The sequence below is a fragment of the Mesoplodon mirus genome (assembly GCF_964341445.2).
Source record: "Mesoplodon mirus genome assembly, chromosome: 15".
Classification (NCBI taxonomy): domain Eukaryota; kingdom Metazoa; phylum Chordata; class Mammalia; order Artiodactyla; family Ziphiidae; genus Mesoplodon; species Mesoplodon mirus.
The window spans coordinates 41,237,656-41,262,920 of record NC_138991.1 but is presented as its reverse complement, the minus strand read 5'-3'; the positions used below and the strand labels follow the sequence as shown (position 1 = coordinate 41,262,920).

The following is a 25,265-nucleotide window of genomic DNA, read 5'->3' as shown; positions in this document are numbered from 1 at the left end:
AGGAAGCTGGGAGGGAGAGCCGGTTGGGATCCTGCTGCTGCCTGCAGGCTCAGAAGTCCCTGGGCTCTTATTTTCTGTTAAGTTTCTAAATGGTTATTGCTGTCACACAAGAAAACTATTGATTTTTAAATGTGTGTCTGGTGCCTAGCCACTGTTACTAAATTCTGCAGAATTACTGTTGTTCTTCCGAGACAGACAATCACACTGCCCCCTGAATGGTGATAAGCTTGTCTTCATTTCTGAGGTCGTATTTCTCACTTTCATTTCGCATCATAATATTGGCCAGCACGTTGAGAACAATACTGAATGAAAATGATAGCAAGCACCCAGGGTCTCGCTTATCTGAATGGGGATTGCTCCCTGTATGAGGATATCTGTTCTTGTCTTAAGATCAATCACTCTTAATTTTAAGGAAGTATTGTTCTTTTCCCAGTACTAAAAACTCCTGAAGGGATATTATATTTAACTCAGCTTCTCTGCAATATCCATAGAGATCACCACTTTTTAATTCTATCTATTGATTTGATTTAATGTATTAATTGATTTTTCCTAATATTAAGTTGTATTCAACTCCTGGAATAAACTGTACTTGGCTATGGTACACTATGCTTTTAGTGTATTTTTTTTTTAGATTTTTTTTTTTTTTTTTTGATGTGGACCATTTTTAAAGTCTTTATTGAATCTGTTACAATATTGCTTCTGGGTTTGTTTGTTTTCTTTATGTTTTGGTGTTTTGGCCACAAGGCATGTGGGATCTTAGCTCCCCGACCAGGGGTCGAACCCACACCCTCTGCATTGGAAGGTGAAGTCTTAACCACTGGACCTCCAGGGAAGTCCCCTAGTGTATTTTAAATGAGATTTTCCAGCTTAGGCTTTAGGATTTTTGCCTGTATCCATTAGTGACGTTTGCCAGTTGTTTTCCTTTTGTGTATTTTGCTATCAGAGTTTTAATGACACTTCCTCTTTCTCTTCATCCTGGAATAGTTTATATGACATGAGGAGTATCTTTTTTTCAAAAATACAAAAAAACTCAGATGTGATTTTTCCTATTTGAGAAGCTTTTCAGGTTTTATTAAAAATTACTTTTCTACTTATTAAATCTCATTCCATTGCTTTTCTACCTGGTAAATTATTCTTTGTCAATAAAAGCACTAGTTTCAAAACAATTTTTAAAATATTAGCTTTAAGTTATACAAAAAAATGTTGCATGATTTTTATTTCTTCTGTATTCATTGCTACATATTTTTTCTCTGTTGTAATTTTGATTCTTTCTAAATTTGATATGCCAGTAATTTATATATTTTGTAGGTTTTTTTTTGAAGAATTGGCTCTTTTCTTTTTAGTACAATAATTACCATATCTATTTGTTTTTTCCCCAATTAATTAATTCTTCCCCTACCCCAATTTTATTATATCCTTACCCCTATTATCTTTATGTCTAACTTCTTTTCTAAATGTTTCTTTGAATGTTTTCTTTCCTTCCCCCCCACTGCCATATTTTAAAATGATGAAATTACTTTTAATGCTTTGAATTTACCTCTGAGGACAGCTTTGATTAATACCTACATAGTTGAGATATGTAATGTTCTTATTGCCATTTTCTTTAAAAATTACCTCAAAATTGTACAGTAAGTTCTCTATATATGAACGAATTCCATCCCAAGAGTGTGTCCATAAGTCCAGTTTGTTCATAAGTCCAACAAAGTTAGCCTAGGTACCCAACTAACACAATCAGCTATATAGTACTATACTGTAATTGGTTTATAATAATTTTCATACAAATAATGTGTAAAAAACAAACAAACACAAAAAATAAAGAAAACATTTCTAATCTTACAGTAGAGTACCTTGAAAAGTACAGTAGTACAGTACAACAGCTGGCATACAGGGGCTGGTATCAAGTGAACAAGCAAGAAGAGTTACTGACTGGAGGAGAGAGAGGAGGTGGGAGATGGTAGAGATGAAGGATCATCAGCAATAGGAGATGGAGGGCAAGCTTCAATTTCACTCATGCCTAACGTTGATGGTACAGGTTCTGGTTCCTTGCTGGATTCAATTCTATCTACCATCTTGAAAAACGATCCAGTGATGTCTGGGTAGTAGCTCTTTTTTTCTCATCATAGATGACATGGTAGCACTGGATTGCATTCTGAACGGCTGCTGCAACCTTCATGTACCGTTCTATGTTTGGGTCCTGTGCCTCAAAAACTAACAGTGCCTCCTCAAATAAAGAAAATTGCACTGCCATTTCCTGCATCATGAATCTTTTCAGTTCTTCAGTTATTTCTTCTTCCTCTTGTCTCTCTCTTCGTCCTTTCTCTGGGCCTCCAATTCCATCAGGTCTTCATTAGTAAGCTCCTTGTGTTGCATAGCAAGGAGTTCAGTGAAGTCGTCCTCTTGCAGAGCTAGCTTCAAATAAAGATACTGTACTACAGTACTCTATACAGTACTGTACAGTGAAGTACACAAAAGCACAACCACTTGTAGAGGATGCGTGCACGTGACAATGCATGCTAGACATGCAAACTAACTTATGTGATTGGACATGTGAATGCACGTTTGCATCTTTGAAAGTTTGAAACTTGAAGGTTTGTATGTAGGGGACTTACTGTATTCTTCATTGGTTAGGAGAGTGTTTTTCAGTTCCAGAGAGGTTTAAGGATTTCTGCTTAAGTGTTTACTATGAAGTCCTACTTTCTTTGGGTTTGAGTAGGAGAATGTAGCCTGCTCATTTCAGCTCTGGAGAATTAGTTGATGTTCTCTCTGTTATTTTGCATGTAATCCTACATTTATAAATGTTTCACAGATGTTTTGATAGGTGTAGCCTTTGTTTGCCACAGCATTCAGTATGTGGCTGATGATATAGTAATTGCAATTGTATTACTTAAATTATCATCTTTAAAGACAACATAGCCAAAAGGAAAGGGCAAATGCAGAGTCAAGATCAACCAGGGTTCAAATCTGGATTTTGTTACAATTAATGGCATAATCTTATACAGGTGACCTAATAAGGGAACCTCCTCTATGCCTTAGTAAAATGGGGACGTCAATCTCTATCTTTCATTGTTGTTGTGAGAAGTAAATGTGGCCCCTTAGGTAAAAAATATCTCAGCAGGGTGTTTGGCCTGCAGCTTGCCCTAATAAATGGCAACCGTTATTAATTTTTGTCCACCTGATCTGCTACTGAATGATAGTATATCAAAATCCTTTCTCTCTCTGCTCAGGAAAATCTCTTGTTATTGTACATTTGAGTATTCTCATGTTTTTCCCCCTTGTGAAATTCAACTCTCCAATTTCTGTCTTTCATCTCTATCATCTTCTCTTTCATCATTTCATTTCTCTCTTATTTCCCTCTGTCTTTATTTAGAATAACTTAGGGCTATAGGTTATTCCTATAATTGTCTCTGCTGCTGCTGAAATGGCTACTTTTATTTATTTATTTATTTTTGTGGTATGCGGGCCTCTCACTGTTGTGGCCTCTCCCGTTGTGGAGCATAGGCTCCAGACATGCAGGCTCAGCAGCCATGGCTCACGGGTCCAGCTGCTCTGCGGTATGTGGGATCTTCCCAGACCGGGGCACGGACCCGTGTCCCCTGCATCAGCAGGCGGACTCTCAACCACTGCGCCACCAGGGAAGCCCCCCAGTGGCTACTTTTATTACTGCTACTGCAATTGCTCCCTTCCCCCCACATACTATGACATTATATTTTCCAAATAGCACTTATGTTTGCCTACATAAAGTTAATATACTAATACACTACTTTTAAGTAACAGACAAAGGAGTATACCAAGTAGAAGTGTATAAGTAGCAAGTTCATAATGTGCAGATTTTGGCTTTCCCAGTACACAGTGACCCCTCTTTTCTGCACTTCTCAGCTCGTGCACCCTCCCCTCCTTCTTTATTTATCATATTACGTGCAGGCACTACTCTACTAATATATTTTGGACCTCATAACACATACCAAAAAGTAAAAAGATACGTATGGAGCTTGTGATACTTTTTCTGGCACCACGGTGAGTGCTCTTGAGCATCCCTTGCCTTGCTCCCACCTTGGAGACTACTGTCCTAGACCATATCGAATTTCTCTGCTTTTGGCCTTTGTAACACTTCCCCTTTTATAGTCGACACACACCCGTGATGCCTTGTTTTTCTCTCTTCCCAGCTGAACTCTAATTTCCTAGATAACAGTGCTGATGTCCTCCACATTCATTCAGCATCCCCACACCTAGCACAGTGGCTCTCACATAATGGGTTTGGGTACCTATTTGTTGGCTTGAGTTAGAAGGTGTAGTTTTCTGCCAGTGGATCCCAAGTAGACCTTGACTTTGCTAGAGCATTGTTGGTGTCCTCACATTTTCTCCTCACTGAAGCCAGGTCCCTCTTCGTTCCATTCATGTCTTGGCCTCTTGCCTTTCACCTCAACCTCATATGTCTGTACAACGTCTTGTTTGCATAGGGCTGTTTTCATCTGTCATAGTGAGAATACAAACAGGTGTTCCTTAAGCTTTCTTCTCTTTCTAATAGTGAGTGACTTTGGGGAATAAATTTTCCTTTGGGTGTTCAGGATAATGTTTCTCTTCTCTTCTGGACTAATCCCAATTTTTTCCCTTAGTTTTCAATTCTTAACGTGGAGACCCGGGTCTCAGCATTGGCCAACCATCAGCATGTGTGGGTGTCACTGACCACGTTCTTTTCCCACTTGGGTTTCAGAATATCCAGTTATGGGGTAGAAGTGTGCAGTACCTTGTGCAGTTTCTAGTGGCTAGTAAGTATTCAGTAAAAGAATACTGGACAGAGTTTGTTATTCTGCTTCCACTTGCCACTTCTGTAAATCTGAGAATTATGGTGAAAGAATCATGATCAAGAAGCATCATATTAAAAAATGATAATTCCCAACACATTACACTCTGGGTTCCTACTGTCTCTGCCCTGCTTAGGGCATGGAGACTGGAGCCTACAGCATGATGCTGGCCAGTGCTGGAACTTCCACTCTTGTCATGTGCTGGGGTTGTAGCTACAAATGGAGGTTGAAAGGGAGGTGCCAGGGAAGGAGAGAAAAGGGATGACAAGAGACGAGGACAAGGTGCCAGACTTCCTAGCAGCCCAGGCACACACGCTTGGGACCTGGTTGCCTGGGTTTCTAGGTTTGCAGAGTCTGGGTCTCTGAGCTTGGGGAGGACTCGGTATGAGGCTCATGCCTCTTCCTACCACTTTTTGGCAGGTGCTGCAGCTCCTTTGCCAAGAGTGCAGCCTGCACAGACCACCAGTTTTATTTCTCCATCTGCTTCACCGAGGCTGTGGTTGGTAAACATTTCCCCAGGTTTTTTTCAAGTGATTGATGGGTGGCCTCAGCTGTTAGAACTTCTGTGATTTTTTTGGTCTTTTTCTAGTTTCATGGACTCTTTAACAGAAAGTTGAGTGAAGACACATTAGAAATTATCTTCATTCTTTTTTTACTTGATACATTTATACTGCAGTATGATTATCAGAGTAGCGTTAGCTAACACCTCTATCATGTCACAGAATTATTTTCTTCTAATATTGGGAACAATTAAGATCTATTCTCTTAGCAAGTTTAATGTTTATAATACAGTTTTGTTGGCTACAATCACTTAGTGTGTGTTAGATCTCCAGGACTTATTTCTCCACTAGTTGGAAGTCTGTACCCTTAAACAACATCATCCAACTCATTAACCAAAAAGACCCGAACAATCTGATTTAAATATGGACAGAACAAAATAGATTTTTTTTCCAAAGAAGACATCCAGGTGGCCAACAGGTCCATGAAAAGGTGCTCAGTATCTGTTCTTCTTAATCCTGAAGTCAAGATTATTCTGTAGTCACAGTATCCATTTTCTCATAACTTATTCCCTAATGTATTTCAGATCAGAAACTTTTAAGTCAAAACTATTCTCTGAAGTTTAGAAATGACCTTGCAGCTATTGGAGTAGAAGGCGGATTTGGTGCTAGTAAGATGCATGGTCTGTCTTGTCTTGACAGTTTCTCTTCCACATGGATCCCTGAGGGAGACGTGTGCATAAGAGCAGTAGGAATAAGAAATAAAGTGCTCCTTTGTATTCAACCTTATTCATGGCCTGTATCCCCATGTAGAAAATAAGAGAGGAGGTAGGATGGCTGGGCTTACTCAGAGCAGACCAGGCTTGGATGAACCTATAGCATTGTTGAGAAACACTACCAGGGTGTGAGCCCCAGCTGTGAGCACAATCTTTGCACACCTCCTGAGAGCCAGCTCTATTGATTAGCTCCTGCTCCTCTTTGGAGGAGAAGTGAGAGTGGGTAGTGGCAGTGAGTGCTAGGAGGTGCCACCAGCCTCCACCAACCCCCCTTCACCACCACTACTGCTCGACTTTCTCGTTCTACTGTGGTCAATTGCTATTTCCCATTCACGGGTAAAGTGGAAGTAAAAACATCTTTTCTGTTACTCTGGGTTATATAATAGATGTAAAAACTCTGCTTAGGGCCTCCCTGGTGGCGCAGTGGTTGAGAGTCCGCCTGCCGATGCAGGGGATACGGGTTCGTGCCCCGGTCTGGGAGGATCCCATATGCCGCGGAGCGGCTGGGCCCGTGAGCCATGGCCGCTGGGCCTGCGCATCCGGAGCCTGTGCTCCGCAACGGGAGAGGCCACAACAGTGAGAGGCCCGCATACCGCAAAAAGAAAAAAAAAAAAAAAAAAAAACAAAACAAAAAACAAAAAAAAAACTCTGCTTAATGTTCAGCTCTCATGGGAAACAGGCTTCCTGGGATGCTGAAGGCAGGTGCACTGCTTGGGGTTGTCTGGGCCTTGGTGATGCTTTGACCAACAGGTTGAGGATGGGGTGGTTCAGGAACTAGGAGGACTTGATGTATGTAAAATTCTGTGAGCAGAAGCAGAGGTTGGAGAGACTGTGCTAGTCCTTTCAGAAGAATGGCCAAGCCGGGTTGCTGCACAGAGTCAAGCCTCTCGGATCTAGGAAGACTGTCCCTTGTGTCACCAGCCACTGCGAGGTCAATTATTAGGGACTCTGAACCATGAGAAGCCGTGCATCTCTTCCTGTTCTAGGTGTAAATGTTGATTTCCCCAGATTTCTGTGGTCTTGGCTTGATGACCCAAGACCTTAGAATGAAGGTAGAGGTGTGTTCAGAAAAGAGTTAATGGGCTTCCCTGGTGGCGCAGTGGTTGAGAATCTGCCTGCTAATGCAGGGGACATGGGTTCGAGCCCTGGTCTGGGAAGATCCCACATGCTGCAGAGCAACTAGGCCCGTGAGCCACAACTACTGAGCCTGTGCGTCTGGAGCCTCTGCTCCGCAACAAGAGAGGCCACGATACTGAGAGGCCTGCGCACCACGATGAAGAGTGGACCCCGCTTGCCGCAACTAGAGAAAGCCCTCGCACAGAAACGAAGACCCAACACAGCCAAAAATAAACATAAAAATAAATTAATTAATAAAAAAAGACCTAAAGAAGAAATACATGGCAAATATCTTTCAAAAGAAAAAAAAAAAGAGTTAACACAACAGGCTATCCTTTGAAAGTCCTGCTTGCAAGGTTAGCCCTCTGCTGGTGTCTGGGAGACTGGGTTTGGGGAGCATCCCCGTCATTCCTAAAAGAAACAAGTGGCTCACTGTACCTAAACCGTACGTACAATATGGTTTAGGTTTAAGCACCTGCTTTCCTTCTGGGAGTCTTGACTTTTAGTCCATGCCAGGGACAGATTGCCTACCTGACCAGCCCCCAATAAATACCTTGGACAACGGGACTCTAATGAGCTCTCCTGCTGGATGGGATTTCGCTATGTTGCCACTGCTCATTGCTGGCGGAATTAAGCATGTCCTCTTTTTTTTTTTTTTTTTTTTTGCGATACGCGGGGCTTCTCACCGCTGTGGCCTCTCCCGTTGCGGAGCACAGGCTCCAGACCCGCAGGCTCAGCGGCCATGGCTCACGGGCCCAGCCGCTCCGCGGCACGTGGGATCCTCCCAGACTGGGGCACGAACCCGCGTCCCCCGCATCGGCAGGCGGACCCCCAACCACTGCGCCACCAGGGAAGCCCAAGCATGTCCTCTTGACTCCACTGGGAGAGAATTCTGGAAACTTGTGCCTGGTTTCCTCCAGACTTCACCCCAGTCACGTTTTCTCTTTGATAATTGTGCTTTCTAATCTTTCATGGTAATAAATCATAGCTGTGAGTAGGACTATATGCTGAGTCCTGGGAATCTCTTAGTGAGCTGTTGAACTTGGGGGTGGGTCTTGAGATGCCTCCAATACATAGCCCAGTGATCCAGGGTGTGATCCCTCTAATATGTATCCCACCCGAAGAGCTGTAGACCCCTTCCAACCAAAGCGCTGCTCCTCAGCCCCTTTTCTGTAAAAATTCAGGTGCTGTTGTTGGGACAAGGGCTTGGTTTTGCTCCCCCCCCCCACCAGGTCCAGTCATCATCCTTACAATGTCCCTTTCTCAGCCTTCATCCTACTGGGTCCCCTGTGGCATTCAACACTACTGGAGGCTAACTGCCAGTCCCTTACTGAATCTTGGTCTCCCCTGTTATCTAGGGCTTGGTTCTCCTCTCAAACTCTTCCTTTCCAGTGCCTTTCTCCTGCCTCTTACATAGACTGTAACAGGATATCAAAATGGCACTCTTAAGTCTCTATTTTACTTTCTTTTATTAAAAAATTAAAAAAAATTTTATTATGTTTTTTTGGATGCGCCATGTGGCATGTGGTATCTTAGTTCCCCGACCAGAGATCCAACCCATGCCCCCTGCATTGGGAACGTGAAATCTTAACCACTGGACCACCAAGGAAGTCCCATAAGTCTCAATTTTAGGCTCTAACTCACAGGAACAGTGAAAAAAGCGCCAAGTCTCCCAAGAGCCCATTGTTCTTCCCTACCTTGATGTGTTAGTTAGCTCGGGCTGCCGTAATAAAATGGCATAGACTGGGTGGCTTAAACAACAGAAATGTATTCCTCTCAGTTCCAGGGGCTGGAAATCCAAGACTAAGGTCCTGACAGGGTTGGTTTCTGGTGGGAGCTCACTCTTTGGCTTGCAGATGGCCACCCTCTCGCTGTGTCCTCACATGGTCTTTCCTCTGTGCTTGCACTCCTGGTGTCTCTTCCGCTCCTTATAAGGACACCAGTCCTATTGGATTAGGGCCCCACCCTTATGACCTCATTTAACCTTAATTACCTCCTTCAAGTCTTTGTCTCCAAATACAGTCACACTTGGTGGTGGTGGGGGGAGTTAGGGCTTCAGCCGATGAATCTAGGCATAGTTCAGTCCCTAACACTTTATGAGAGGTTGAAGCATTAGGCAAAAGAATTTCACTGGATGGTGTTGGTGGTGGGTGATGCTCTTACCCCCCACTTGGACCCTTTCCACTGACTCTGCATCGAGGACCAGCAGTGCTTATCTCGTCCTGTTCTCTTCCCATAGGAACACTCGATCCAGCGTGAAGGAAGGGTGGTTGCTGCTCCAGCCACCTTCCATCCTTCCTGGGGGCTCCACGTTGTTCAGGGTGCTCACCTCATCTCCCCTTTCAGCTCGTTAGAACCTTCCCTCCCTTGAGGGCTCACTGCTGAGCCACTGAGAATTTCCTAATTGGAGCCTTTGCTCCCAGCTTGGTGCAGCCCTAGCTCGGTGCTTCTAGGTAAGTCCCAGCTCCCACTTGATTCTGTCCCAGGTTTCGGACCGCAACCTCCTGGAAGTAAGCCTGTGTCTATTCGTCTCTTTCTTGCCCCCACCGTACATCGCCCGCTCCTTTGTAGGCATGCTTTTGGAATTGAGTCAGTTGATTTGAACGGAGTCTCAGGCAGACATTTCTTCTTCCTCCTAATCTGTCTCCTCATTACCCTTCTGAGCCCATCATTTTTTCTGTATATGCCTTTCCTTCCTTTTATTTTGCAGTGATTTTTACTGTTATTTTACCTCTTGGTGAAAGTTTCAGCTGGTTGGTCTTAACGAATGTTGTGCAGTCCTAGCCCTCCCTCGGCTTCCTGCCCTCGTTCAAGTTCATTACTCTGACTTACATAGCAGTGGGAAGCAATCAGGCACAGTCCCGGGCAGGTTAGCTTCCCGCGTGTCTTGCTAAGCGGATCATGGTATTTGGAGGCTTGTGGAGGGGGACTGAGGCCCTGTAGGCGTGAATTTCATTCTTTCACTCGGCACTTACTTGCCTGTTCAAGATTCGTAAAACAATTTAACCAAATAAAGTTTTTGCATTCAGAATCCGCTGCATTCTGTGAAAGGTTGGGGAGTCTGGGAAGATACCCATTTTGTTTTTAGGGGACTGTGAATCCAGAAGCCAGCCTCATGTCATGCTGCTAGGCCTGCACAGGCCTCATTCGTCAGACCAATTCCTTTGGTGGAAGAGGATGCCTGGAGGGTTGTATGTGAGAGACCTGGGTCCTCAGAGTATTGACCATCCAAGGAGAATTACTGAGACCCTCACTGCAGGCAGAATGGCAGTTTGGGGAACAAATAGCTTTCAGGCAGTGGTCATTTGCATTAATGCCCCTAAAGGCCATCCTCCCAAATTCCTACTAAATTTCTTCCCAAAGGCCCAGATAGGAAAGCATATTAAACTCTCAAACTTGGAAGAGAGATATGAACCTGGGCTAGGAATGATGCTGGGGCCTCTGGCACAGAGGGAGGCTTTGCTACGTGGGGTTAGCATCAGGGGTTCCAAGCTGATCCCTTTGCTGATGCCTACTAGCTGCCCAGCCTTGACCTAGTTCCTTTTAACCTCTTCTTGCCAAAATTTTCTCAAGGGCAAAATGTGGAAGGGTGGAACCTATTCATAGTGTTGGGATAGAATCAAACAATAATATATGTAAGGCCTTGAGTTCAGTGTCTGGCATATCGCAAATGTTAAATCAGTATTTCCTATTACTTATCGTCATTCTTTTAAATGCTTAAGAAAGACCTCCAGCAGCTGACCCGAGACCCAAAAGAGCAACTTAGATTTCAGTTTGCCTCTGTGTGCCAGGCAGCCTTTGCACTCCCCAGCCAGGGAACGCTGGGATCAGAGGGAACAGTGTTCTGACAGACCACACATCGCCCGGCCTCCTGAGAGACAGCGAAAGCACAGGCAGACTGCTGGGTTTGGAATCCCAGCTCTGCTCCCCTGTGTGAGCTTCTGCAAGTGACTGAACCTCTCTGTGCTTCAGTTTTCTCATCTGTAAAAGGGCCGCTGGCAGCCTTAAATGAACTAGGGTGTGGCGATTTCTTTAAATGATGCCATGGCATGGTGACTGCTCAGTATGTTAGATGTCAAGATCATCATCAGACTTCCCAGACCTTGCCTCGGCCTGGGGCTGGTTTCTGTTCAAGGGACTTAGGGAGAAACTGCTCTCTGAGATTGTATTCATCTCAGGTCTCCTGGAATGGATGCAGGGAGAGGGTGGGGACATGGGGGCCAGACTTCTGGGAACAGCATTGATAGCTTGTGGGGTGTTCCCAGTCCTAGTTGTCCTTCAAACTAGGATCCGCTGAAGGCAGCTTTTCCTTAGTCTAAATCTGAATAGAACCTTGTACTGCTGGCAGGTCTGAGGTCGAGCTGTGTATGTGAAAGGAGGAGTCTTTGTGTACTGAAGGTCTGCAGAAAATGTGCAATGTACACACATACTCAGGAGCCAGAGCTGAGAAGATGCCAAGAGAGAGAGAGATAGGTGAGGGGGCCCCACCCTGATTATTTCTCCAACTATGGGCCTGCAGGAATCTCCCTTGGCTCAATGATATTTTTTAAAAATGGGGGGGAGGCTTCCCTGGTGGCGCAGTGGTTGAGAGTCCGCCTGCCGATGCAGGGGATGCAGGTTCGTGCCCCAGTTCGGGAAGATCCCACATGCCGTGGAGCGGCTGGGCCCGTGAGCCATGGCCGCTGAGCCTGCGCGTCCAGAGCCTGTGCTCCGCAACGGGAGAGGCCACAACAGTGAGAGGCCCGCGTACCACAAAAAAAAAAAAAAAAAAAAAAGAAACTTGTTTCCCTAGTTGTCCTAAGCCCATGGCATTTTATTATAATTTCACAGATATACTGTATGTATATCTGTTTATACACTGTGACGTTAGAAGGGCCACAAACCATAATATCTAAGTTATTTTTGGTCCCCTAAGCATAACTTTCCATCTCACGGAAGGTGATGCTCTCTCTCTTGAGAATGCACCCTCTGGCCTGAAATTTTTTGGCCATCCAGAACCAGCTTTGACTAGTGGGAGTGGCTTGGGGTGAGCTGGGGGTTAGTGCATGTATATAACAAGTGTGGTGGTCCGAGCCTCATGGTTCTCGCTCAGTATGAATGCCAGCAAGACTGGGCCATTCTCATCTTCCTCCAGCTTCCAACTTTCCACTTTCACAAATACTGGATGACTTATCTTTGGGCAAACATCTTGGTCTGCATTTAAGTTCATTTCCTTGCTTTGTCTTTTTCTTTAAAAGTGAAGTTGTTAGGTCCAAAAGAACCAGAATGTTACAGCATCTTGAATACTGCTAGTCAATATCTGGGTGAATATCCCCAGAGATGCGTCAGAGAGTCCATCTCTTATCTGCATCTCTGCCAACACTGAGCAGTATTCTTTTTATAAGTATTTGCTGATTTGAAAGGCAAGATGCTAACTCATTGTCTCTTGAATTAGCCATCTTATGATGACCAGCCAAGGTGAAATTTTGGATCCTTTCATCTTGCTGACAGGTGAGAGATACATCAATTTCCTCTCAGTAGTCCATCCTACTGATGTGTCATGCTTCCCCTGTCCTCTGGGAAGTTTTATCTACACTGGGATCTGTTCCTGGACTGTCTGTTCTGAATTATTGACGTCTTGATGATGACGTCTGCTTGACTTTTGGAAATAGGTTTCCAATGAAGGCTCTTGGAAGGCGATTGCACTCCAGGAGTGGATTTATGTGTCTGCACTTTGGCAAACATGTATGCAGAAACCTGGACTGTCCTCCCTGCCTGGGGCCAAGATGTGGTGAGCTCTTGGTGGAGACACCCTCCTGAGCCATCCCAAGGGTGCAGAATGCCACACTGATGAGTCATTGAGGCTCAGACAATACTCTGAAGGTCTAATTTTGTCTAATTTGGCTCAAGTTCACCTTTGGTCAGTGTCAGCTCTAGTATGAAAGATCCAATGCATGCTGAACTGAGCAAAGGAAAAACAAACAAGCAAGAGATGTCATTCATTCTCTAAGTGCATATTGAGCGCCTACCATGGTGTCAGATATAAAGAAGTTTCAGACTGGGTCCCTGGCCTTGCAGAGCTCACAATCCAGGTGGGAGATAGGTGTGCAAATTAGTGGCTGAGATAGAGGGTGATCTGTTCTAAATAGATGCACACTAAATTAGTAGAAGGGACAGAAGAAAGTGCCCAACTCTGTCTATTGAGATGAGGAAGGGTCAGGAGAAATACAAAAAGAGCACAGGATATTTAAGCTTCATTGTATAGAACAAGTTAGAGATCACCAAGGAGACAAATGGGGAAGGGCATCCTGGATAGAGGGAACAGAATGTACAGAGGTATGGAACTCTGAAAGAGCATGGCATTTTGTGCAGAGGTGAGAAGCAAAGTGTGTCAAAAGGAATAGTGGGACTTGAATACCATACTGAGGTGGTTTCCTTATTTTTGGTCAAAGATGCCTTTGAAGTTTATAAAGCATGGTCAGATATGCTTTGGGGGAAAAAGCACGGTCACATATGCTTTGGGGAAGTAAACTCAACTGTCTGGAAGAGTGTGGAGGTGAGAGTATGAGGGCAAAAGCCATTCTACTAGTAACATTGTAATTATAACTAGGAACATTCATTCTTGGAAGCATTTTCCCACCACAGTCATTTTGGAAATGGACTAGCAATTGTATTAACAAAAAAGGTACAGCAGCCACAGATATTTAAGAAGTGAAATCAGTAAGACTTGATGACTAAATTTATGTGTGATTGACAAGGATGAAGGAAGAGATAGGGATGAAGATGTGATTTCTCTCCTGTACAGCTGGTCAATTTGGGGTCCATGTACAGCAGGTGTGAAGTTGTGGCCATTTAAGTGGGAAGTGTTGGTTGGGCATTTAGACACAAATACTGACAAATGATTAGGAATATGTGGTATTAGAGGTGCTAACGGTTGCCAATTTCTTGTATTTCTTTTGGTATTTTAAGAATGAAGCCCAATTTTCAGAAATGGTTTCAGCTCTTCATTGATTGAGCTCATGCCATGGAGAAAAGCATGGAGATGTTTATTTCATTGAGTACAGTAGGTCAATTTCAGCTACTTTTCAACTCGTATTTATATCTTCTCCTTCCAGGGGACGGTCAGGTGGATTTTGATGAATTCATGACAATTCTTGGCCCCAAACTGGTGTCTTCAGAAGGTCGTGATGGTTTTCTTGGAAACACAATAGACAGCATATTCTGGCAGGTGAGTAAGAATTTTTTGAAAAATTAAGTTTGACAGTAAACGCGTCTGGGACTAACATTTGACTGTGAATTCTTCAGCTTCTGTTCAGCACATGAAGCTCCCTTCTGGGCTTGAGTGACATACATTCCTTGAACTGGACATCTAAGTTGAGATCCATACTAGGCCCTCTGAACAAAGAATTAAAACTATACTCATTTAAGGCTTGGAAGAGTGAAATATCTCCCTATTTTCCCTTATATCAAAAATAGTTTTACATTTTGGAGAAATGAGATTCCTCCACTTCTGATTCACAAAAGACTTTTTCCTGGGGACACTTAGAAAGGACATATTGGTATTACCTGAGCCTACTCTGTCCCTGGTTCCAGCAGATCCTTGCTGGGAGGATGGCATGGTTGCCTTGTGTGTTTGGACTCTAGCAATACTCTTAATAGGACAGAATGGTTTTATCTAAAAATTTGCATTTGATGCTTCTCAATTTGCTTCTATTTCTATCTTGTAAAATCTCTTAGGAAATTCCAAATAATACCTTCAAATTATTAATTGTGCTATAAATCATTTCTCTATATTAGTTGTTTAGTCTTAAAATGTGACTCTTACTTTGTGACTATGGAATTTGGGGAATGACTCATCAATAATTATTTTAAAAAATTAGGGACTCCCCTGGTGGTCCAGTGGTTGGGACTCTGTGCTTCCACTGCAGGGGGCACGGGTTCAATCCCTGGTCAGGGAAGTGTGATCACGCATGCTGCGCAGCATAGCCAAAAAAAAGAAAAAAGAAAAAAAAATTGAGTTAATTTGTCAAGTTAAATTGAATTATTGTTTAAACATGTAAAATACCATTCAAACATGGTGTGGTTTCTTTAATTTCTTGATGTGTTTTTTTCCTTAACCAAAGATAATTCTCTGTATCTCTAGATAAGGATTGCAGTTGACATGTATCTCTAGTCTTATTCTGCTACCCATCTTACATATAACTAACAAGTACTTAGTAAGAACTTGTTACTGGCCCTGTAGTCTAACAGTAACTATGGGTTTTACAAAAGATGCTTAAGACACAGCCCTGGCTATTTAAGAATTTGGTTGGGGAAACACAACTAAGAGAGAAAACAAAGAGTAATCATTTGGCTTGATGGTTACTAGACTGTAATCTCCTTGCAGCCAGGGACTTCATTGTTGTGGTGCCCTCAGCAGTTAGCCCATGTACTCAGCAGACCCTCAATAACTTTTTTTTAAATAAAATGAATAGAAGTTCAAGAAAGGAGACACATGTCGTCTTGAGAGGTCAGATAAGGCTTCAGGAAGTGGGGGTACTTGCTTCAAACCTTGAAATAAGTGGGGGATTAAGTAAGAAAAGAAAGAAAAGAGAGCATCCCCAGCCTGTCACAATGAGAGTTTGAAAAAAGGTGGAGGCAATGAGCACAGGAAAGTCATTGACCATGAGGAAGATACGGTTGAAAGGGAAAGAGCTCAGGACCCACTGGCAGAGTGGATTTAGAGCCTGAGGAAAGAAGGGTTGAGATGACGGACTCCAAGTTTCCCAACTGGCTACTACTGCCAGGAATACGATCATGGAGAAAAGACGTCTTTGTGGAGTTGAATTCTAAATTGGACACGTTGAGGGTCAGTCACCAAGGAAAGCCTATGCACAGCTGAAATCAAGGATGGATCATGGGCGAGAGGCCAGGGCTGGGAACCCAGATTTGGAATTCATCAGAGCTAGTGGGTGAAATTAGAGTCAAGGATGAGCTCAACAAGGGAAGTCATATACCTGAAGATGACCAGAGAGACAGGACCTGGTCCTGGAGGATATCCAGGGCAGGGGAGAGTGAGACATGGCGTCTGACCTCCACACTGCTGATACCCATCAGGAGAACATCATCATCTCCCTGTGGTTGAGATCAGCCCTGACTCTCCCTAGAGAAGGACCTCCCTGACCCTACTGGCCACATTATCAGAATATTTCAGCGCTCAGGTAACCTTTTGATGTGGAAAGATAGACGGGTAGACTCTCCTGGAAAAAATCAAAAGTGAGCACGTAGTGGGACTTCCCTGGGGATCCAGTGGTTAAGACTGCGTGCTTCCAATACAGGGGGCAGGGGTTCGATACCTGGTCAGGGAACTAAAATCCCGCATGCCACACGGTGCAGCAAAAAAAAAAAAAAGTGAGCATATAGTTAACAAGACAGAGAAACATTATTTCCCACCTGGCATCTTGCAGCCCATACAGATGTACTCTGTTTGGACATCTGGGAGTTGCTTCTCTTCTCGGTTTCTCTTCTTCCCTGCGCTCCTGTATTGCCCCCTCTGAATGCTTTCTACCCTTTGCCTCTGCCTTCAGGACCCACTCTAGCCTAGAAGGATGCTGCAAGCCCTTCCAGGCTCTAAGCATTCTTCCTGGCCCCGATCCTGAAGGGAAAGGAGCTGCAGGTACTTAATTATATCTTAAGTGGAGGCCTCACATCTGCCAGATTCTTCCCAGTAGAGCATCTACATGAGGAAATATTTCTTTTATAATATATTGATTGTCTCATGCATCATTGGGACATGCTGCTATGCTCATGAAGTCTCTGTGGTTTTGCCTTACCAAAGACCCTCCCCCTCACCCAGGATGATACATGGGATGGGAAAAAGAGAATAAAAGGGGAAAATTCAATTCTGAAATATCTAAATGAATGTGGGACCCTGTGGACTGGTGTCTGTGACTTCCTCTCCTGCTGTTGCTCACCCAGCTCAGACTTTGACGACTAGCAAAGGAGAAAGACCATCAACCCATTCTTGATAGTCAGCCTCCTCTGCTGCCTGCCCCCCACCCCATCTGCCCATTCAGTGACAGTGTGAGAAAACTGTACTCAGAACATCCAGAGCATCTGGTCCTTCCTGGAAAAAAAGCTCATATCCCCAGCACTTGAGTGATTTTTCAGGTTTAAAAGAAAGCTCTATATGTGCACAGGTGTATGTGTGCATGTGCATCTGTGTACACGTGAGTGTTTATTTTGCTGCTGTGGTTTAAGATGGTCTAGAAGAGGAGCAGAAGAAAGGCAGCCTTCTGCCTCTGAAATTCCAGGCAGGAGATTTTGATATCAGGAGTTACTGATATTCTAGAAAGGAGAAGACCATCCATTTGAGACACTGACAAGGCTTCCTGTGAGGGACAAAATCAGTTTCCTGTGGAAACAGACATGATGGTACACTTGGAAGGCCATATTAGTGATCTATTGCTGCATAATATATTACACCAAAAGCTAGTGACATAAAACAGTAAGTATTTACTATCTAACTTTCTGTGGGTCAGGAATTCAATAGCAGCTTACCTGGGTGGTTCTGGTTCAGGGTCTCTGATGAGGTTGCCGTCAAAATGCTGGTTGGGACTGTGATCATCTGAAGACTTGACTCGGGCTGGAGAATGTGCTCTCAGGTGCTTGCTCATGTGGCTGGCAAGGTGATGCTGGCCGTTGGCAGGAGGCCTCAGGTCCTTGCCACGCGGACCTCTCCGTGGTGCTGCTTGAGTGTCCTCGTGACATGACAGCTGGCTTCCAGAAAAACAAATGAGTCAAGAGAGTACGAGGCAGAAGCTGTCATGTCTTTTATGACCTAGCACTGGAAGTCAAACTCCATCATTTCTGCAATATCCTATTGGTTACACAGGTCATCCCCATTCAGTGGGGAGAGGACCACCTCCCAGTGATTACCGGGAGGCAGGGGTCATTGGGGACCACCTTGGAGACTGGCTACCACAAAGGGGGATGATTCTGTAATTGGACTTCAACTTCTGCCCCGACATTGCTGCCACAGCCTTTCATTTTCCCTAGGCTTTGGTTTCTTCCTACCTTAGAGGAAAACTGTGACCATGGCTGGCTGTTCTCTGTGTTCTGAGAAGTGATCCCACCAGGCCCTAGGCTCACCTTGCTAATTAAATCGGCTCTCAGTGCTCGCTCCTTCCTGGCATTCTAGCCTACAGTGCCAAGGGTAAAATAAAATCAAATGGGATTCTGCAAAGACAGCTATTTATCGGTTGGTGCTCATCCCAAAAGTTTTGAGCCTCTGGCTCTTTGTGAGAAATTGGTATCAGTGAGGGTGGAATGTAATTGGCTATTAATGCAGCCTCCTTTCCAAAGAGGCTGGTCTGAGGGCTACGACTCAGAGTCTCCATCCTTCCAGGATACTCAGTCCTCTGGGTGTGAGGCTCACAGCTTTCTTGGTAGCCAGTTCAGAACCTCTCTCTTATGTAGAAAATAATAATAACTTGTGAAATTCTTATTGTCTTCTTTCCCTTCACTCATCAAAGTCCTGTGTGTTGGCTGTTACTGCTGTGATGTAGTTGAGCAGGGCTTGTGAAATTATTTTTGAAATCAGCCTTAAGACTTGGTATATGTTAATGGTAGAGAGGAGGGGACGGAGGGGCTGAGGGGGCCAGGCTCAGGATGGGCGGGGAGGGCTTTCATGCTCATTGCTTCAGGTCCATTGCAATCGCAGGGGAACAGGGTCCTCAAAGTCACTTTGTTCCGCCAGTCACTCGCACCACACACCATGAGGCCACCTGTGCCCAAGAATGTGTCTTTAATGCAACAAATGCTCCCGGGTGGTGGAGCATCTGCATCTCAGGTTCACCTGAGTCCCCACGGCAACCCTTCATCTTTTCTCCTCCTTGACCTCCAGCGCTGTGCTAGCTGGGTTCCGCCGTGAGCTTGCAGACAGCACACAATGGCAAAGGAAATGACAAGCATCACGGGAGATCATGCAGCTCTACTGATCTATCCTAGGTCCAGCCAATACTTCCATTAAACTCTTCTCCCTCTGAAGAGAGAGATGAGTCCTGCCCTTAGCTAGGAGAGGAGCCAGTGGTGTCGGCTTCTTGACTCACATTTTTATCTTATTCACAATCCAACTTCATTCATTGAGACTTGACTCAGAGTTTCTGACTTAAGAAATGAAACATTAATATTTAAGCAAATGGATCTGTTCACTGGATGGTGCTGGATGTATGGGAACGGATCTGGGGCTGGAGATCAAGAACTAAGAAACTCACAGGGCTGCCTGGTCTTTGTGCTCCAGAGTACCCTTCGCTTGCCCGTATGCAAGCAGGTCGTTATCATAGCTAGTTTATCTCACAGCTATGTGCAATGTCCAAGACACTGAAAGTTATCCTAACATAAAAGTGCCTGAGGGCTTCCCTAGTGGCGCAGTGGTTGAGAGTCCACCTGCCGATGCAGGGCACACGGGTTCGTGCCCCAGTCTGGGAAGATCCCACATGCCGCGGAGCGGCTGGGCCCGTGAGCCATGGCTGCTGAGCCTGCGCGTCCGGAGCCTGTGCTCCGCAACGGGAGAGGCCATAGCAGTGAGAGTCCCGCGTACCACAAAAAAAAAAAAAAGTGCCTGGGGTACCCGTCCCCAGATTTGGTCCAGATCAAGGCCTGCTTGCCACCCTGACTTCACCCACAGGCCTGCTCAGCATCCTTTCCAGCTGTCCATTCCTCCCCCACTGGTGGGATAAGACACAGCTGCGGAAATACAATACCGGCAGCTGCTCCCCAGGTACCTCTCCATGCTTGGCTGCTGTCCCTCCATCCCAAATTCTTACTCTGGCCTCATGTCTTTTCAGGTTTCCATTTCTGGTTTGGTCCTAGACTCTTGATCTCTGTTCCAGAGGCCAATCCTCCCCAGCCCAGGTCCCAGGCTTTAGCTTGGGACATTTCATGCGCTGGTTCCAGGGCCATGGCTGAGATGCACAGGGAGCTCGGTTTAAAATTCTTGACTCGGGACTTCCCTGGCGGTCCAGTAGTTAAGACTTCACCTTCCAATGCAGGGGGTGCAGGTTCGATCCCTGGTTGGGGAGCTAAGATCCCACATGCCTCAGGGCCAAAAAACCAAAATATAAAACAGAAGCAATATTGTAACAGATTCAATAAAGACTTTTAAAAAATGGTCCATATCAAAAAAAAAAATCTGTAAATTTCTTGACTCAGTTCAGAATACTTGACATTCCATGTTCACAACACAGGAAAGAAACATTACACAAAGCTCCGGGTACAGTATGATCCCAAATCTGTTATGCATAAAAGAACTGGAAAGAAATATATCAAAACATTGACAGTGATGTTTCATGTGATAGGATGATGAGTGATCACATCCTTCTGTATTTTTCAAAAGCTTGACAACAGGCATGCATTAGTTCTATAATCAGAAAAAGAAAATTAAAGGGAAGAAAATATAGTCCCCAGCTAGTCAAATATTTATTAAATACCTACAGTGTTTTCATCTGTGAAACTGTAGATTACCTGTCCCATGAGGTCGACTGTGGATAAAATTTGCAGGGAAAGCAAATGAAACAGAAGAAATCATATTCATTCATATAAGGTATTTGTTGCACAGGGCCAAGACCTAGAAAATTCCAGGACTTTGACTTTTGTTCTTTGAAGGATAACTTGCATTCTAGCAGGCAGAGTCTCTCCTCACATCCAATCTGGCACCAACAGGATGGTCCTCCCCCCAGTATTTTGTCAACGTGCCACTCTGTCAGAGTTTGCTGTTCTTAATCATCTCATGGAAGCTAAATAGCTTTCAGCAGCCATGCGCATCACGAGGCCTGTTAGACTGACAGTGAACATTTGAATCCCCAAAGCGATTTTACTGCTTGTGAAATATGGAGCGTGGAAAACATTAGTGTCTCAAAGTGGGTCTCAAAGTGTGGTTCCTGAGCCGCATCAGCATCACCTGGGACTCGTTAGAAATGCAAATTCCTGGACCTCACCCCAGAAACACTGAACCGGAAACTCCAGGGTGGGGCCGGCTTCCGGGAGTTCAATACGCCCTCCAGGTGACTCTCATGCTCCCTCAAGTCTGAGAGCCGCTGAGATTTCAGTGATCCTGGCATACAGGGCGGGCATCTGGTCAGGCTTACTGCTCAGACCTTGGTAATATGGGTTTTTCCTTCATTTATCCATATTCATAAGCGTCATTGGTCTTCAGTCTATATAACAGTATATGTTTCAACTGTTTTTAAAAGATGGAGGAATTACATGTCAACATATAACTAATTTTCTAAGCAGGAAATGCCTTTCTAAGCATTAAAGCAATGGAAGAATCATAAATAAAAACTGTTAAACTATTAAGTTGAAAGAATATTTCAAAAAGTAATAGGAAAAATACAGCAATTAATAGGCTAAGGTCCCCAGCTAGTCAAATATTTATTATATTAATATAATATAATATATATAATATATATATTATATATACATTATATATAATATGGGGACTATATATATCCCCATATGTGAAGAGCATTTCTAAAAAATATGAAAACCTCTAGATATGGCAATAGAAAAATGGGATAAGGAATAACAGACAACTGATACTTTAAACAAACATATTAAAACAATTTTCAACCTTACTAGAAATCTAAGGAATATAAACTAAAATAGTAATTGGATAACAGTTTTCACCTATCAGGTTGGAAAAGAATAAAACATATGATAATAGTACTGCCAAGAGTAAGATAAAATGGGCAAACTCATATACTACTGGTAGAAATGTACATGGTAAAACTTTTCTGAAAACTATTTGGTGATACTTAGCTACAACTTTTCCAATGTTAAACCCTATAATTAAAAATAATTCTACATCTAAGACTCTGCATATGAAATTAGTCAGAGATGTAGAAAAATGCACTTACAAAGATAGAATATTGTACAATTATTTAAAATAATATTTTCACTTTATAGTCTAGCGATTTAATTTATAGTATAATTACATTGCTGTTCTACATCTATTATATATCCATGTATATTCATACAGAGACAAAAACTGGGGAAAATGTAATAATTCTTTTCTTTTTAACATCTTTATTGGAGTATAATTGCTTTACATTGTTGTATTAGTTTCTGCTGTATAACAAAGTGAATCAGCTATACGTATACATATATCCCCATATCCCCTCCCTCTTACGTCTCCTTCCCACCCTCCCTATCCCACCCCTCTAGGTGGACACAAAGCACCGAGGTGATCTCCCTGTGCTATGCGGCTGCTTCCCACTAGCTATCTATTTTACATTTGGTACTGTATATACCTCAAAGCCACTCTCTCACTTTATCCCAGCTTACCCTTCCCTCTCCCCGTGTCCTCAAGTCCATTCTCTATGTCTGCGTCTTTATTCCTGTCCTGCCCCTAGGTCCTTCAGAACCTTTTTTTTTTTTTAGATTCCATATATATGTGTTAGCATATGGTATTTGTTTTTCTCTTTCTGACTTACTTCACTCTGTATGACAGACTCGAGGTCCATCCACCTCACTACAAATAACTCAATTTCATTTCCTTTTATGGGTGAGTAATATTCCATTGTATATATGTGCCACATCTTCTTTATCCATTCATCTGTCGATGGACACTTAGGTTGCTTCCATGTCCTGGCTACTGTAAATAATGCTGCAATGAACACTGTGGTACATGACTCTTCTTGAATTATGGATTTCTCAGGGTACATGCCCAGTAGTGGGATTGCTGGGTCATATGGTAGTTCTATTTTTAGTTTTTTGAGGAACCTCCATACTGTTCTCCATAGTGGCTGTATCAATTTACATTCCCACCAACAGTGCAAGAGGTTTCCCTTTTCTCCGCGCCCTCTCCAGCATTTGTTGTTTGTAGATTTTTTTTTTTTTTTTTTTTTTTGCGGTAAGCGGGCCTCTCACTGTTGTGGCCTCTCCCGTTGCAGAGCACAGGCTCCGGTCGCGCAGGCTCAGCGGCCATGGCCCACGGGCCCAGCCGCTCCGCGGCATGTGGGATCCTCCCAGACGGGGGCACGAACCCGCATCCCCCGCACCGGCAGGCGGACTCTCAACCACTGCGCCACCAGGGAAGCCCTGTAGATTTTTTGATGATGGCCGTTCTGACTGGTGTGAGGTGATACCTCATTGTAGTTTTGATTTGCATTCTGACTGGTGTGAGATGATATCTCATTGTAGTTTTGATTTGCATTTCTCTAATGATTAGTGATGTTGAGCATCCTTTCATGTGTTTGTTGGCAATCTGTATATCTTCTTTGGAGAAATGTCTATTTAGGTCTTCTGCCCATTTTTGGATTGGGTTGTTTGTTTTATTGATATTGAGCTGCATGAGCTGCTTGTATACTTTGTAGATTAATCCTTTGTCAGTTGCTCCGTTTGCAAATATTTTCTCCCATTCTGAGGGTTGTCTTTTTGTCTTGTTTATGGTTTCCTTTGCTGTGCAAAAGCTTTTAAGTTTCATTAGGTCCCATTTGTTTATTTTTGTTTTTATTTCCATTTCTCTGGGAGGTGGGTCAAAAAGGATCTTGCTGTGATTTATGTCATAGAGTGTTCTGCCTATGTTTTCCTCTAAGAGTTTTATAGTGTTTGGCCTTACATTTAGGTCTTTAATCCATTTTGAGTTTATTTTTGTGTATGGTGTTAGGAAGTGTTCTAATTTCATTCTTTTACATGTAGCTGTCCAGTGGGCAAATGTAATAATTCTGATGCTACTAATTATTATGGATTGGAATAAAGGTGAATGTAAATTTTCTTTGTCCTTGTATGTATTTTCCAAAATTTCTGCAATTTGGCCATAGGATCTATTCTGTTATTATTCAGCAAAGTTAACGAAATCTCAAATTAACAAAATCACATTGTAAAACAACTGTTTTCAGTTGCAAAAAATGTGATTGGATTTTCTAATACACTTGCCCACTGTAAATAAAGCACAAACTTTACATGAGAGTACACAAGCATCTAGTCAAAATGGCAACCACCAGCTGCCAGGAGGAAAGGAATTCAGGCTGAAGCCTCTGAGAGGCAGCCACCACCCAAAGCAGCTAGGTGGCCCCTTGTTGTAGAAGCCACAGGATGCCCGAGGCCGGCTGCAGCCTCCCACTATATCAGTTACCTTATATCCATTCAGTATGCCGAAAACTTACCCTTTAGAAGAATGTCTGAATTGATTTCATAATCAGAAAAATAAATTGAAAGTAATTTTAAATATCATTTCTAAATAATTTCATGATGGGTCTGTGGCTGGGTTGGGTTGACAAGTTACCTAAGCCAAAAAGAGGAAAAAGGTACTGGTCATATTATCAGGAAAGTCCTGGCACCAGTAACTTAGTTCTTATGTCCAATGAAATCTTCCCAAGTTTTATGTAAAGTTATTTTCTTTTATTCAATCTACTTACCCTTAAGGATCTAACACACAGGGTTTATATGTAATATGTATATACTGTAGACCTCAGAAAAGCATAAATTTTCATTAAAAGATACCTAAATGGGGACTGATTCTATCAACGGTAGAAGCTTGCATTCAAGTTCAGAGGGAGCAGAGAAAGGAACAAGGCAGGCGTGAAGCCCGTGGGGACCTCTTGCGGTCAGGCAGATGAATCCTCTAAAACCCACAAATGGCACCCAAAGGCAGGCTTCTGAAGGGGACAAGGGTCTCCTGTGCTTCAGGGGTGGTGTCCTGGTGGCACTGTTTTAAAAAAACCATTTTCTTGAGTTATGATTGACATATAAAAAGCTGTACATATTTAATGTACACAGCTCAAAGAGTTTGGGGATAACTATACACCTGTGAAATCATCACTACCATCAAGGCCATAAACATATCCATTTCCCCCTGAGGATTTCTCTTACCTTATTATTATTGTTGTTTTTGTTATTATTTGTGTGTGGTAAGAACACTTAACATAAGATCTACCCTCTCAGCAAATTTTAAGTATACAATATTGTTAGCTATAGGCACTATGCCGTATAATAGATCTCCAGAACTTTTCTTATGTTGACCTGAAATAAACATACTGCCAGATATTTCTCCAGCAAAGGTGGGTTTATTTGGGATGAGGATCAGCAGAGAATTGTAATTCAGGGTCTGCAAC

The 25,265-nt window shown here is 43.4% G+C and overlaps 1 protein-coding gene across 1 annotated transcript in view; it reads left to right on the top strand.

Moving 5' to 3' along the window:
• CALN1 (calneuron 1) overlaps positions 1-25,265 on the top strand; it is a gene marked incomplete at both ends in the record, with an annotated part of 441,002 nt that overhangs the window by 264,692 nt on the left and 151,045 nt on the right. Inside the window, one exon of the mRNA XM_082645148.1 lies at positions 14,286-14,398. Within this exon, the coding sequence (XP_082501274.1) occupies positions 14,286-14,398 (113 nt within the window). The remainder of the gene's footprint in view (positions 1-14,285; positions 14,399-25,265) is intronic.